The 15886-nt window shown below is 38.2% G+C and overlaps 1 protein-coding gene across 1 annotated transcript in view; it reads left to right on the forward strand.

Moving 5' to 3' along the window:
• Nucleotides 1-15886, forward strand: part of Baz1b (bromodomain adjacent to zinc finger domain, 1B) — a gene marked incomplete at its 5' end in the record, with an annotated part of 57301 nt that overhangs the window by 7389 nt on the left and 34026 nt on the right. The window contains 3 exon segments of the mRNA XM_013520577.1: nucleotides 2988-3189; nucleotides 7026-7147; nucleotides 9646-9843. Coding sequence (XP_013376031.1) covers nucleotides 2988-3189; nucleotides 7026-7147; nucleotides 9646-9843 — 522 coding nt within the window.

The raw sequence follows: 15886 nt of genomic DNA on the forward strand, positions 1-15886 counted from the left end.
TTTTTAAGCAGTGGCAAAGTTTCATTAAAGGTAGGAAAAGAAACAGGCTCTGCAGAATGCACCTGGGACAAGTAAAAGTAGGAAAATAAGTACACTCTGTAGCATGAGGGCAGACCATCGTGCAGTAGAGAACACAGTGGCCCTGAGCTCTTTTTACCAGTCTTTTGTAATTTGACATTTTGATAGTTGAATTGTATCATGTGGTTGGGTTTCTTTTGTTGTTTTGGGGGTACTTTGGATTGAGCCCAGGGTCTTCCCACTAAGGTATAGCTTCAGCTCTTTATATTTTATTGCTAAATTGTCCATGCTGAGCTTGAGTTTGGCAGTCCTTCTGCCTCAGTATCCCACATACTAGGATTACAGCATGTTCCACCATGCCTGGCTCTCTTGTGGTTTTAGGATTTTTTTTTTTGGTGCCAGGAATCAAACCCAGGATCTTGCGCTTAACAGGCAGGCGCTGTGCCACTGAGCTATATCCCTGCACTCATGTGGCTTTAATATGCTTTTTCTCAAACGGGTTTTAATGTTTAGCATCTATTTCTGTGCTTGTTGCCATCTATTTATTCGTATTTTCTTTGGTTAAATGTTGGTTCAAATCTTTGTCCTTTTTGAAGAGCAAAATTGTTAGAATTTGAACCCAGGGCCTTGCAAACACAGGGCCTTGTGAATGCTGGATAAGTGCTCTACCACTTAGCTACATCCCCGCAGTCATTGTGTGTGTGTGTTTTGGTTTTCTTGTTTCTTTCTTTCTTTTTTTTTTTTTTTTTGAGACAGGGTCTCGCTATGCAGTTCTGGCTGGTCTTGAGCTGACTTTGTAGCCCACACTAGTCTTAACTTGCAACAATCCTGCCTCAGCCTCCGGATTGCTGGGATTATAGGCGTGCACCATCATGCCCAGCTCATTGTGTATTTTAAATTTTCTTACTTTTTGAGAGAAAGTGTGTGTGTGTGTTTATTTTTCTTTGTATGTTCTATACATAGTGTTCTTTGCCAGATAAAAACACATGCTTTGGCAGATACTACCCTATATGTTTTATTTATTTATTTAATTTTTTTTTTACCCTGTATGTTTTAGATTGTGTTTTTACTACCTTGCCAGTTTCTTTTATACTTTTGATGAAGCCAGTTAGCAAATAAACCTAACCCTGTCTGTAGTTACATTAAATTTAAATTATGCTGAAGGTTTCAGGTAAAGTGTAGAAATTGTATAAGAAGCTGTATGCTGCCTACAGGAAAGACACAAACAGAGTAAAAATAAGTGGATGGAAAAAGATATACCATGCTAATGTAACCAAAAGAAATCTGGAATGTCTATATACATATCAGGCAAAATAGATCTCAGGCAAACAGGTAAAGAAGGTAATTTTTAATGAAAAAGGGGTCAGTCTCTTGATTTTTTTTCATATTTTGTTTTTAGTCATTCTTACTCTTAATAGAACTTCAAAATATATGAAACAAAGGGGATAAAAGTATAAAGAGAAATAGATAATTTACATTTATAGTTAGAGATTTCAACATTTCTCTTTCTCAATAATTGAGGATGTAGGCAGAAAGTCAGCATGCATATTAAACACTTGAACAGTAGTGTTAACAAATTTGCCCTAATTGTTATTATAAGACATTCCGCCTAACAACATTGTACCTGTTCATTTCAGGTACATGATTTACCAAGATAGACTGTATCTTAGGTCATAAGATAGTCTCAGTAAATGAAGGATTCAAGTCATTCAAAATATACATTCTGATATACAAGGTCTTACTGTCTCAAAATTTTTTTTTTAAAAAAAGGGCTTGTAATGTATCTCAGTGTGAAGGGCAGGGTTCATGCCCCAGTACCCTCCCCAAACAAACAAAAAAACTCACAGATACTATGTATTTATGACAATTGAAAATTGAAGTTTTGCCGGGTGTGGTGGCGCATGCCTGCAATCGCAGCACTCGGGAGGCTGAGGCAGGAGGATTGTTGGGAGTTTGAGACCAGCCTGCACTACAAAGTGAGCTCAAGGCCAGCCTGAACTGCATAGCAAGACCCTGTCTCAAAAAGATTAAAAAATATATATATATATAATTGAAGTTTTAAGAAATCACTACCATTTACAGTAGTATCAGAAAATATATAATGAGGTAAGAGGTTATAAAACATAATTTTATAAATTAATGATGAGAGCTGAGAATTATTATTATTTTGGGGGGCGGTTTCCGGTACCGGGAACCGAACTCACAACCTTGTACTTGCCAGGCAGGCGCTGTCCTGCTGAGCTAAATCCCAGCTCCTGAGAGCTGAGAATTAAAGGTTAAATAAAGGGAGAGTTACACTTTGTTCAGGGGTCAGAGAACTCATTAAGGAGTCATTTCTTCCCAAATAATGTATAGACTTAACAAAGTTGCATTAAAATCTTAGTACCTATTTTTTAAGATTTGCCAAACTAATTGTAAAATTCATTTAGAAGTGCAAAGAACCTAGGCAAAGCAACTTTGAAAAAATATAACCAAAATGTGAGGCCTAAGAATATCTGATTTCAAACCTTAATTTGAAGTTTCTGTGTTAAATAGATCAGTGGAGCTGTCTAGCATGCAGAAGTAGACAAGTACAACTGATCTTCAATAGACATGGAAAGGTAATTAAGTGGAAAAAGGAGTCTTTTTCAACAAATGAGTTCTTGAACAATTTGATACCAATATATAGTTGAGTTTTTAAAAAATACAAGTTCTTATGCATATTTTAGGCTAGTGCAGTGATTGTCCTTTGGCCTTGTACATTGGGACATGGATTATGCGCTAGATTATGATCGTTTTATTTTTAAAGATATCGTTTTGGCCTAAAAGTCTGAGAAATAAAGTTCACTGTGTTTGAGTACTTCGATAGTAATAAGTTTTTGTTAGGTAGGTGAGGAGGAAAGTATACTGGATCATATACTTTAAGCATTGTTAGGTTTCTGTTCTTATTTATTAAATACCTCTGGTTTTCTTTTCTGTTTCCTTTATAGGTTGGAAAAGAGAAAATGCTGAAGGTGAAGATTGTGAAGATTCATCCTTTGGAGAAAGTGGATGAAGAGGCTACTGAGAAGAAATCTGATGGTGCCTGTGATTCTCCTTCAAGTGACAAAGAAAATTCCAGTCAGATGGCTCAGGACCATCAGAAGAAGGAAGCAACAGTAAAAGAAGATGAAGGAAGGAGGGAGATTATTAGTATGTATGATCCTGGCTTTCTTGAGTTAGTTAAAAGGCGCTGCCTATTTTCTTACACACAAATCTTAAGAGTGCTCTAGCAACTTAATGTGTAATCAAATTTCTGTATAGACACACCTTTGTTCATTCATGATTCAAAAAAGCAAATAAAATGTCCACAGAGTGAATTAAGACTTAAATCTCAGAGCCGGGCATATAGCTCAGTGGCATAAGCACCTGCCTGGCAAGTGTAAGGTCCTGAGTTCGATTCCTGGTACCAAAAACACACGCACAAAAGACTTAGATCTCCTTATATTAATTATTTTTTTATATATTATATTAATTGTTATTATTATGTTATTATTTTGTGGTGCTGGGGATTGAACCCAGGGCCTTGTGCTTGCAAGGCAAGAGCTCCATCACTGAGCCACATGCCTAGCCGCTCTATATAATTAGGACTATTAAGAAGTTATTTCCTGCAGTTGCTTAGAAATTTGTGTGCTCATTGTGATTATTCAAGCTAATAAGGAAAGGTTTTCTTTACTCTTTTTTTTTTTTTCCTTTTGTGGTGTTGAAGATTGAACCCAGGGCCTTCCCCTTGGTGTTCTACCACTGAGCTGCATCTCTAACCCTTTTTAACTTGTTTTTTTGGAATACTGGTGGTCACACCTAGGAACAGTGTACCACTGAATTACTTCCTTGCTCCTTTTTAGTTTGAAATAGGGTCTTGGTAGGTTTCCCAGGCTGGCTGGGTGAGGTGGCACACGCCTGTAATTCCAACACAGCTGAGGCCAGGAGGATTGCTATGAGCTTGAGGCCAGCTTGGGCTACATAAGCGAGTTCAAGACCATCCTGCACTACATAGTGAGACCTTGGCTTAAACCCCACTCCTCAAAAGAAGTTTCCCTGGCTGGCCTCAAAACTTGTGATCCTCCTCCCTCATCTTCCTCCTAAGTAGCTGGACTATAGGTGGGCACCACTGTATCCCACAGCCCTCTGTTACTCTTAAAGTTGCAATCATAGTAGGACAGGCAAATTATGCTAATCCCTATTGCTGTTCCCAGAGCATGCCAGTGTGGTGACTCAGATACTTGCATTTTGTGGAATCTAGTCTCAGATGGAGCTGCTAGGGTTATGAAATACTGTAATGTCTAAAAATAATTCCTAGGGACCAAGATACTCTTAACAATAATGTTTTGAAAACGGAAGAACTGAAACATTGCTCACTGGAGAAATTGACTTCTGAGGCTTTCTTTTCTTTCTCTCTCTTTTTTTTGGTTAATCTGTATAAGTAAGAAATTTGACTTTTGTCTCCTAAGTTAGTTCACAGTGTATTTGATGTGTGTTAATTTGTGGCTGTTAGAGAATCAAAATATTTTACTTCATTATTTAACTGTTAACAGACTTCGGACTAGATTTACCTAAAATGTCATGTTGTCTCATCCATTCTGGTTTGTGTCTCCAGATGTTTTGGATATGTGCCAGATGGTTTCGGGGGGACTTCCTTAACATCGTCTGAAGAAAACTTCTAAGATTGTAGTTGAGATAGGCAACCCCAGTTATTGATCTTTCAGTTTTTCTGCTCTGCGTTATGAATGCTAATGAGTGTGCTTTCTAGTTTCTCTTTTTCTGTTTGATGTTGAAGTTTTATAACTTTTGGGTGTTACTTACACTAATTCCTGAGGTTGTTAAAGTTTTAGGAGTTGGCTGATGATGTATCTTCTCACACTTTTCTTCTGCAATCAGATTGTTGGAATATCAGTGATGTATTACACTTGTTAGCTTTATACCTGAGCATTATGTACCATAAAACCCTAAATTTTATGCTTTGAATTCTTTTTTAGTGTTTTCTGCCTTAGTTTAGATTTTAATTATTGTGATTTAATGTTGTTGCTAGGATGAGAAAGAGGGTAGCAGGCTAAGGAATTAATGTTATGACATTTTGAAAGTTTTCTGAAAAAATTGATTAGAATTTTCACAGGAATATAATAGATAAACTATTACTCATAACATTTTTTCACCAGATGACTTGGCTTTTACTTGCAGGGGTGTGTGTCATGTATTGGGCAAGAGTGTTTCAGCTTTGTTTCCTCATTCCCTCCCTTCCTTCCTTTTTGTAATGTTAGGGATTGGACCCAGGCCTTGAGAATGCTAGATAAGAGCTGTATCTCTGAACTAGCTTTGTGTTCCTAACCTGATAGTTCCCATGTTTTTCTTCATTCTTCATTAGTGGGCTATCTCTCTTCTTGGGCCAAGGCACATGTGCTTTGAAAACTTTTTTTTTCCTCAAGGACTTGGGTTAGCTTTTATTATTCTAAGTGTTTTCAATTTTCTAATAGTTCTTCTCATCTTATTAAAGTTCCATTTTCTAAAAGTAATAACGCTTATCTACCCTTGATTCTGTTTGTATTTTGTCCTATTCATTCAAGCCAGAGTTGGTTTTGTTTTGTTTTGTTTTATTTCTGGAGATCAAACCCAGGGCAGCCTACCACTGAACTATACCCCAGCCCTATTTATTTGTAAAAATTTTAGGACTGGGTTTTAACTAAATTGCTCATGTGGGACTCAGTCTTACAATCCTCCTATCTTAGCCTCCTCTAGTGCTGAAATTACAGGCATGCACCACTGTGCCCAGTGAGGGTTCCCCTACTTTCCTTTTATTTTTTTTAGGTCTTGCTGTGTAGTCCAGGTTGGCCTTGAATTTGTGATCCCCTTGCCTGAGCCTCTCAAGTGCTGGGATTACAGGTGTGTGCCACTATGTCTGGCAGCTAAGGTTTTTGTTGTTGTTGTTGTTATTGTTATTACTGTTTTAAGACAGGCTCTCATGTAGTCCGGGCTAACCTTAAACTCACTGTGTAGCTTAGGCTGGCTTCAAACTTAGGTGATGTGATCCTCCTGTCTCAGCCCTCCTGAGTGTTGGGGTTACAGGTGTGCGCCATCACACCCGGCTATTGTTGCTACACTAATGTGTAGTCCAGGGTGGCCTTAAACTTGCAGAAATCCTTCTGCCTCAGCCTCCCAACTGCTGGGATTTACAGGCAAGCATCACTGCATCTGGCTTTTCTTTTTCTTAGGCCTCCCCAGCAACCCTAATGATCTTTTAAAATACACATCTTATTAGTTAGGCTCGAAATCTTCCTTCAGTTGCCTAATGCTCACAGGGCAAATTCATCCTCTTTACAAAGTACATGAGGTCTTCTATAACCTGGATGTGGCTCACCTCCTCAGTCTGATTTTTTTTTTTTTTGAGACAGGATCTCGCTATGCAGTTCAGGCGGGCCTTGAGCTTACTTTGTAACCCAGGCTGGTCTTGTCTCCTAAGTGCTGAGATTACAGGCTTGTGCCACCACACCAGGCTCAGTGTGAGTTTTGACTACGCTAAATACATCTTACTCACCCATGGGTCGGTCATATCTTGCAGTCTCTGAGCAAGTTGTGCTCATTTTATATATTCATGCTTCCCTTTGTAGGCTAAATACTCTTTTTTTTCTGTACTTTTTGTTTTTGTTTTGAGACAGAATCTCACTGTGTTGCCTAGGCTGGCTTTAAACTTGTGATCCTCTTGTCTGCCTCCTGAATAGCTGGATTTATGGACTACTGGATCTGTGTTTCTAGTATTTTTCTTTTCCAACTTCAGTATTAATATTTATAGTATTTACCCTATAGCATTGTAATTATTTATGTGGTATTCTCCTTACAGACCTTAGCTCCTTGAGTGACACATATGATGATTCATCTTTGGGCCATATCATCTAGAGCCTGGTGCAGAGCAGGTGTTCAGTGAGGTTATTGTTCATGAATGTATGAGTAGAATTAAATTAATTATTTTTTCACTAGTTTTCTGTTGACTTTATTAGATGACAGAGCACGTAGATCACCACGAAAACTTCCTACATCATTAAAAAAAGGAGAAAGGAAATGGGCACCTCCAAAATTTCTGCCACATAAATATGATGTGAAACTACAAAATGAAGACAAGGTTAGTAATTTACACTAAATCTCCTATATCTAATAAATGTTTAAGAAAATATATAGGGCTGATTTTCTTGGAGAGAATTCTAAAGAAAACATAAGTAAATCTCTTTATACAACAAATTTTAAGTGGGTTTTTAGTCTCAGTAATTATGACTTAAGTTAAATTGTATGTTTGTTTTTCCCCCTAGGAAATGGCTTGCTTTTCTTTTGTTTATTTGGATTTCTAAGGGGCAGTAATAATTTTACAATTGAGCTTCTAACTCAGTTAAAAAAATGTTCTTAGTAGTTACAGATTTCCCAAGGAAATAGCTTTTCCCATTTGAAAGTAGAACAATTTAATATAATTAAACTCAGAAGCTAAGTCAACTATAATTACCACTTTTATAAGGAGTCTTGCAAAACTACAAGCTAATAACCTACAATAGTAGATAATCTTAAAATAGTGCTGTATATTTTATTGATCCTAGAATGCTTAGTTTTTGTTTTATTTGTGTTTTGAATGGCTGGAGGTGGAGTCCAGGATCTTGCATGTGGTAGGCAACTGCCCTGCCAATGAGCTGCATGCCCAGCCCTAGTTTTTGTATGTTTTCTTTCCAGAATCAGGATATATCTTAAAAGTAGTTGGCAAGAACTTTTTTCTTGGTGGTATATTTTGTATATAATGTCTGTTTCATTGATTATATCTTTATTTAAGAAATATAGCTTCTTATTTGCAGATGTTCCTACTTAGGTTGACTAGAATTTTGGTTATGGATAGAAGGAGGTGGGGTGGGGGTGAGATTTGGAGGACAGCTGCCCTTTTTTTTTTTCTTTTTGAGACAGGGTCTTGCTATGCATTTTAGGCCAGCCTTGAGCTTACTTTGTAGCCCAGGCTGGTCTCGGAACTTGCAACAATCCTCCTGTCTCAGCCTCCGAAGTGCTAGGATTATGGGCTGTGCCACCACTCCCAGCTGCCCTTTTGTTTTCATAGATGACCCTTTCATAGAAGAAGCAGCTAAGTCCTGAGAAATTTGATTAACTCTGTCAAAGGTTCTAAATTAGTAAATGAAGAACTCAATTCTCTCTTTTTCTCTCTCTTTATATTTTAAAATTTGTTTGTTTATTTATTTATGATTGAGAGAGGGTCTCACTGTGTGATTCAAGTTGGTCTTGAACTCACTATGTAGCCCAGGCTGGCCTTGATCTTATTGTGATCGCTCTGCTCCAGCCTTCCAGAGTGCTGGGATTAGAGGTATGCACCACTATGCCCAGCTCTTTTATTTTTATTTTTTTGGAGTCAGAGTCTCACTGCATAGTTTAGGCTTGCTTTGAAGTCTGGAGATCCTCCTGTCTTGTCACTGGAATGCTGGGCTCACAGATGTGCGTGCCACCTCTGGCAGGTGCTCATTCTGACTCACTTGTTTTGTAGTAGTGATCTGGGGAGAGACAGTTGGATTGTTAGGATTCCTCTGTTTCTCTCCCTTGTTTCTTACCTTTCCCCTTCCTGACCCTTTTCCCCACTCCTTCCTTCCTTTTTTTCCCTTCCTTCTTTCTGTTTATTTGGGTACTAGGCATTGAACCCAGGGCCTTTGCACTGAGCTACATCCTCACCTCTTTTTAATTTAATTTTGAAACAGGGTCAAATAAATTGCCTAGATTGAGCTCAAACCCTCGATCCTCCTGCTTCAGCCTCCCAAGGGCTGGGATTGTAGGTGTGTGTCACCACACCTCGCTATTAAAATTACTTATGTTTGAAAGTTAGATGTTAAATGCTATTTTTCACCAAGTTGCTTAACTCTGATTCAGCAGTTCCTCACATGTTGTAAAAAATGGTATAGGAAGATAGAAAATGCAAATAAGAAAAAATGAATTTTCTCTAATCTCACACTCAGATGATACATATTTGGTGAATGTAGATCTGGTTAAGGGTGGTTAACTCTAAGTGACCTTTAAAAGTGGGAGTATTGTTTTATAACTTTAAAAATGGGGGTATTATTTTGTAACTTAGCTTTGTGTGATAAACATCTGTAGTGTCATTAAATTTTTTCCCAAAACAATATTCATAGCATGTGGTGTGTACAGTAGTCACCAAGGGAACTTATTAAACATGTAGATAGATATCTGAACTCTATGGCCAGAACTTCTTGTAAATCATTAAGTTTGCTTTAAGGCCCAAACAATTGCTTTTTTTTTTTTGTCTTTTTGAGGCAGGGTCTTGCTATGCAGTTCAGGCTGGCCTTGAGCTCACTTGTATCCCAGGCTGGTCTCGAACTTGCAGTGATCCTCCTGCCTCTGCCTCCCAAGTGCTGGGGTTACAGGCATGGGCCACCACGCTCTGCAACAGTTGCATTTTAATAGCACTGTATATGTGTATAAGTTTTGAAAATGAATCTCTGATCAATGGACCTTTAGGTAATAACCCCTCACTTTTTTTCTTTTTGCTATTTTTGAAGAGGGTATGTTTTTGTTCTCATTGGTTAGTTGCTTATCTCAGTAGTGAGTTGTTGCTTCTTACCTCATTAGATTATCAGCAACGTGCCAGCAGACAGCTTGATTCGTACAGAGCGCCCACCAAATAAGGAGATCCTTCGATACTTTATACGGCACAATGCCTTACGTGCTGGTGCTGGTGAGAATGCACCTTGGGTGGTAGAAGATGAATTGGTAAAGAAGTATTCCCTGCCGAGCAAATTCAGTGACTTTTTACTGGATCCATATAAGGTAAGGTCACTGCTAATTTTTGATCTTTTTTTCTTTTTTGGTACCAGAAATCAAACTCAGGGCCTTGCACTTGCCAGGCAGGTGCTGGACCACTGAGCTATATACCAATCCCAGTTACTCTTAATTTTTGAAAAGGAAGATGACTTTATCTTTTCTGGTAGCTCCAATAGGATTAGACTCACAACAAACTTTGAATTCAAATGTCAGATAATGAATTTTTAAATTTTCCAGATAGCTGTTTTGTTTTGTATAGGTGTAATTGTGCGACTAAATGGGAGAGGTCACATTTAATAGCTCCTGCTTTGATTTATGTATTTTTGAGGTACTGGGGATTTAACCCAAGGCCTTTATACTGAGCTACATCCGCAGCCCATGTATATTGAGACAAGGTCTCAGTAAATTGTCTAGATTGGGCTTAAATTTATAATCTTCCTGCCTAAGCTTCCTAGAGTGCTGGGATTACAAGCATATACCATCACACCCAGCTTGATTTATTTTTTTGTATGTTCGCATAATTTAAAAGCTGTGTACACGTAATTTTTAAAATGAAAATTGGTTTTGTATATCAGACAAGATGATTAAATGTACTGATAGCCTTGAAAAAACCTGCAACATGTATTATTTTTTGTGATATGTAGTAGAAAACCTAGCATTTGTCTGCTTAGTATGATATTTTTTTTCCTTGAATCATCTCATTTGATCTTCAGAGTAATTTTTTTTGTCTTTTTTGAGACAGGATTTCACTGTGTAGTTCAGGCTGGCCTTGAACTCACGTTGTACCTCAGGCTGGTCTTGAACTCACAGTGATCCTCCTGGCTCACCTTCTCGAGTGCTGGGATTACAGGTGTGTGCCACCATGCCTGGCTCCGTTAGAGCATTTTTATGAGGTTGTAAACAATAGTTTCTTATTCCCCAATGCTATTTGACATTTCATTGTTTGTTACCATTTGTAATAGAAGCTACTTTTCTGTTTTGTAAAATTAGTTTCCTTACAGGACCTTTGACTTCTCGATTCAGTTATTTATATTTGTTCACCTAGATCAGTGATGGCAAACCTTTTGGAGCCAACTGCCCAAACTGCAACCTAAAACCCAGTTACTTATCACAGAGTGCCAACACTGGAATTAAACTGGAATACTACTGAGGTTTTATTTTATTTTATTTTTTTGGTTTTTCTCCGGTACCAGGAACCGAACTCACGACCTTGCGCTTGCCAGGCAGGAGCTTTTGCCGCTGAGCTAAATCCCCAGCCCCACTACTGAGGTTTTAGTTTAGAAAAAAAGTCATATGTTAACGTCTTTCATCTTTTTTTTGAGACATGGTCTCGCTATGCAGTTCAGACTAGACTTGAGCTTACTTTTGTAGCCCAGGCTGGTCTCGAACTGCCAACTATGCCTCAGCCTCGTGAGTGCTGGGATTGCAGGCGTGTGCCACTACACCAGGCTTGCATCTTTCATTTTGAGAGCAGAATAAATAACATGCATGCCATGGGTTCACCACCACTGACCTAGATTGTTGGCAGTGTGCCAGCATTGGCAGTAGAATGTAGTGGAGAGCCAGACAGGTAGACCATGAAACAGTGCTTTCATTTAAAATAATGTATTGAGAATTAAAGTTGATCACATATGATTTACTGTCCTTGAGGGCATGTAATATTTTCTGTGTCCTCTTTTGATTTTGTAGAAATTAATTGTCTGCCAGGCTACTGAACACAGTTGCTGTGGATGGAGCCAAGGCCTGGAGAGAAGCAGCAAGTTCTTAGCAAAGGACTGATGGCTAGAGAGCCATAGGTGGTAGAGTGGAAAATTATATTGAAGTATAGTGATTTTGCAGTGTTACCTGGGTAGGGCACACAGTGCGATGATAATGATGAGGTTGTGTTTGTTGTCTAATAAACCCTTTCTAGAATATAAATTACTTGAGAATAAGAACTATCTAATTTTTATCTTATAAATTTGGTATAGTACATTGCTTCTAATAGATACATACTGTTTAATTCATCTGTGTATGTGTATGTGTCTGTCTGTGTGTATCGCTCTCAAATATAGAGAGCACTGAACTACATCCCCAGACCTTTTTAAGTTGCATTTTGAGACAGGGTCTTGCTAAGTTGCCCAGGTTAGCCTCAGACTTGGAATCCTCGTGCCTTAGCCTCTTGACTAGCTGAGGTTATAGGTGTGCCCCACCATGCCTGGTTGTTTATTTCTTGAGGGCTTTTCATTTTTTGAGGGAAAAAAAGAGCCAATGACAGTTGGATTATAAGGATAGCATAATTTTTTTAGGCCTAATGACTTAGAGGAATGATTTTTTTTTTTTTTTGAGGGGGTGGTGGGAATTGAACTCAGGACCTTTCGCTTGCCAGCCATGCTCTTATGCCACTGAGCTATCTCCCCAGCCCAGAGAAATGATTTATAAGGCAGTTTGATAAGATAATATTATCTAAGTTGGAATCTGCCATTTTAGTATCCCATTTCCCTCTTGTCATACACAGCAGCCCTGGTGTTTTCTTGTAGTAGTCTCTCCATAATGTTTGAACTGTGGTTTTGGAATGATAGAGTCTAGTAGGGAAGTCTTTTGGCAGAGATATAAGACGAAATAACAGTTTTTAAGACATTTAGAAGGTGAAAAATTTTGGATTAATTTATCATTCTTAACACATTTAAAAAACATTTTATTTTGAAGTAATTTTATACAGAAGATTTTGCAAAACACTATTAAAGAATTTTCATGTACTCTTCAGTTAGATTCCTCAAACTTTTTTTTAATTTTTCTTCCGGTACCAGGAATCGAACTCACGACCTCGCACTTGTCAGGCAGGCACTGTGCTGCTGAGCTAAATCCCCAGCCCTAGATTCCTCAAATGTTAATCTTTCCCATAATTTAGTAAGAATGCTCTTACAAGTTAGAATGCTCTTAAAAAACACGTGAATATGCGTGTCTTAGAAACAGGAATACTTCCTAAGTGAACTATAGTGTAGTTATCAAAATCTGGAAATTAACATAGAAACAGTACTATTACCTAATCCAGTGGTGGTGAACCTGTGGCACGTGTGCTGTAGCTGACTGTTCATTATCATTTAAGCTCTAAAAGGTTCACTATCACTGACCTTATCTATAGTTATAACAAATTTTGCCACTTTTCCAGTAACCTCCTTTTATCCAAAAAATTATTTTGAATTTAGGGTTCAGTGTGGTATCATGAGTTATTTTCTATTTGTCTCTTTGGTCTTTTTTAATCAGGAACGGTTCCTCAGTTTTTTTTTTTTTTGTCTTTCAAAACCTTGCCTTTTTTTGGAGACAGAATCTAGCTTGGTAGCCTAAGTTAGCCTCAGACTCAATGTGTAGTCCAGAATGGCCTCGTACTTGTGATCCTCCTACCTCAGTCTCCTGAGACTGCTGAGATTACAGATGTGTGCCACTTTTCCCTGCTAAAACCTTGGTATTTTAAAATAATACAAGCCAGTAATTTGGCCGAGTGGGTTTATTTATCCTCATGGTTAGATTCAGGTTTTTAAAGTAGAAATATCCCCCCCCCAAAAAAAAAGTAGAAATACCCCAAAATTGATATATTATTCTCAAAGAATTAAATCAGGTGACATGATATAATTTTGTTTCATTGCCAGTGATACACATTTTAAAATGTAATTCTGGTCCTAATAACCAGTTTCATGTAGTATTCAAAAGACTTTAAAAGTACTTTCCACACATTTAGCAAACTTTCTGATACGGACTTAGAGGGACTGTGGTAAATTAATATGAATGTTGCCCTCAAGCTCCTAGCAAGTTACCTTAAGTGAATGTCAAGAATGAAGTGTAAGACTCAGAATATAGATTCCCCAACAGATTCTACTGTTTATTGTTAATTGAAATTTAGTGTCTGAACTGTAAAAAATTTCTTCATTTTTTTTTTTACTTTTTTTCTAGGCTTCCCATATTGTTGAAAAATTCATGAATATTTTTACCTATTTGGTGGTTAGGGAAGGGCCTTTGCCAAAAAATTTTAATACTGCTAATTTGGGTATCCTTTCTTTTCTAACTCCTTATATACCAGTCTAGTGGATTAATTGTGCTGAGTGGTGGATAGGGAGACCCTTAGCACATAAGTGGTTTTATACTTTTTCAGATCCCCCTGAGTCCAGCCATGCCAGCTCCCATTTGGCTGTGACTACCCAGCATGCCCCATGCTGAGACGATCCAGTTACTGAAGGACTGCTCTCGCGGGGAGCCGGCCTGTTGGGAGGGGGTTGGGTGAGTTAATTTCTTTCATTTTTCAGAAAAAAAAATTACACTGTGTGGCTTGGCAAGAAAAACATGCCCCATAAATAAAAGTGGGTGGCTGGACCCTCTCATGGCCAAGCCATCCACCTTATGTCATTTCTTCATAATACTATTCTTATAAATTAGAAGTTTTTAAAAGTAGAGATATAATCAATAAATTAAGATACGTCCCAGCAATTACAGATTTAATTATTTAAAAATACCTTTTTTAAATGCTAAAATGAAACTTAGTCTTGCATTAGTCTTTTTAGTGATAAATTTTATTTCAGGATAAACTTTTAAGTATATAATTTGCTATTCTGAGCAATAGAAAAAGTATCAGTATGCATGTCTGTACTGTGAAGATTTTCCAAGGCTAGTTGGTAGCACATACTTGTTTTTTGTTAGTGATTTGTAGGACAGTTTCTGAAACACTTTTCTCTTTGAAGTACTGATGCTGTTATTGTCCATGAAGAGCCACTGTGAAATTTAGTTCTAGGAAACTAAAACCAGGAAATTCTGTATTGGAGAAAAGGGTCTTTTGAGGTATGCTTGAAGTTTTCGTTTTACAAAGAGCTAAGACCTCTTCATCACCCTATCCTGAGGATCGTTGGGGAACCAAGCACCCAGGTTTAATCAGGCAACAGAAACAGTCCGCTAAGCTGGGTGTGGAAGGACAGTGTCTGTTATCCAAGTACTCAGGAAGGCTGAGCTAGAAGGAGGATCCCAAATTCAAGCCCCGCTACTCAGCTTCACAAAACTCTGTCTCAAAATAAAAGAGGCTCAGTGCATAGGCCTTGGGTTCAGTCCCCAGTACTGTGAGAAGAGAAGGGACACAAACCAGTCAGCCAGAAGAGTTATAATCTGCAGGTGCTTAGAATTCTTAAAAGGGGGTTTGGCTTTTAAAGTTCAAGAACTTAGCCGGAAGAGGGATTTCTTAATTATAGCCTGCTTGCCAGTGCAGGCCATTTCTGTTTCTTTTGTTTTTTTTGTTCTGTTTTTGGTCTTTTTGTGACAGGGTCTTTCTATACAGTTCAGGCTGGCCTTGAGCTCACTTTGTAGCCCAGGCTGGTCTCGGAACATGCAACAATCCTCCTGCCTCAGCCTCCCAAGTATGAGGATTACAGGCATGCGCCACCACACCTGGATATTTCTACTTATTGTGTTGTGGTTCTGAGTTTGTTTCTCTGATATTTCTGTCCTTAATGTTTCAATCTTAGTTGGCATTGTGGCACAACCTATAAAATTTTAATAAGCTGATTTGCTTTACTCCCTCATAGGAGATAGGTGTTGTTCTATGTTATCTCTGAGATTTCCTTTGCTTTAGCATTTCCCTGTTGTTTTTTCTTTTTTAGGAACTTACCCTTTCATATTCTGTAGTCTCTAGCTGTTACTTTGCCTGCAATTTCATCTTATGCTTGCTTGTCCTGTCTGCTGCCTCCAAACTATTGACATGTGAAGTTTCTCAAGTTAGTCCTGTCTGTTCAACACCAGGAGGTTCTGCATGTCACCCATGTGCATAGCTGCGTTTGGTAGAAGTCAAATATTCTAAAGGTCATCTGGTTTTAGCTGTGAACTTTTACCCTGTGAACTATATTCTTTAAATCATTAAAATCATAGGTGGTAGTGATGGTAAACACCCCCACCCCTAACAGTACTAGGGAATGAGCCTAAGGGGTTTGCACTGAGTAATGAAGGATTAAATGTGAAAATCCAGCCCTACTTCAGGAGAAGCAAATACCCCCATCCCCCAATCTGGGATTGAATCCAAAGCCTCTGCGTTGCT

Source organism: Chinchilla lanigera, unplaced genomic scaffold, assembly GCF_000276665.1.
Source record: "Chinchilla lanigera isolate Chin_1 unplaced genomic scaffold, ChiLan1.0 scaffold00055, whole genome shotgun sequence".
In the NCBI taxonomy this organism is placed as follows: domain Eukaryota; kingdom Metazoa; phylum Chordata; class Mammalia; order Rodentia; family Chinchillidae; genus Chinchilla; species Chinchilla lanigera.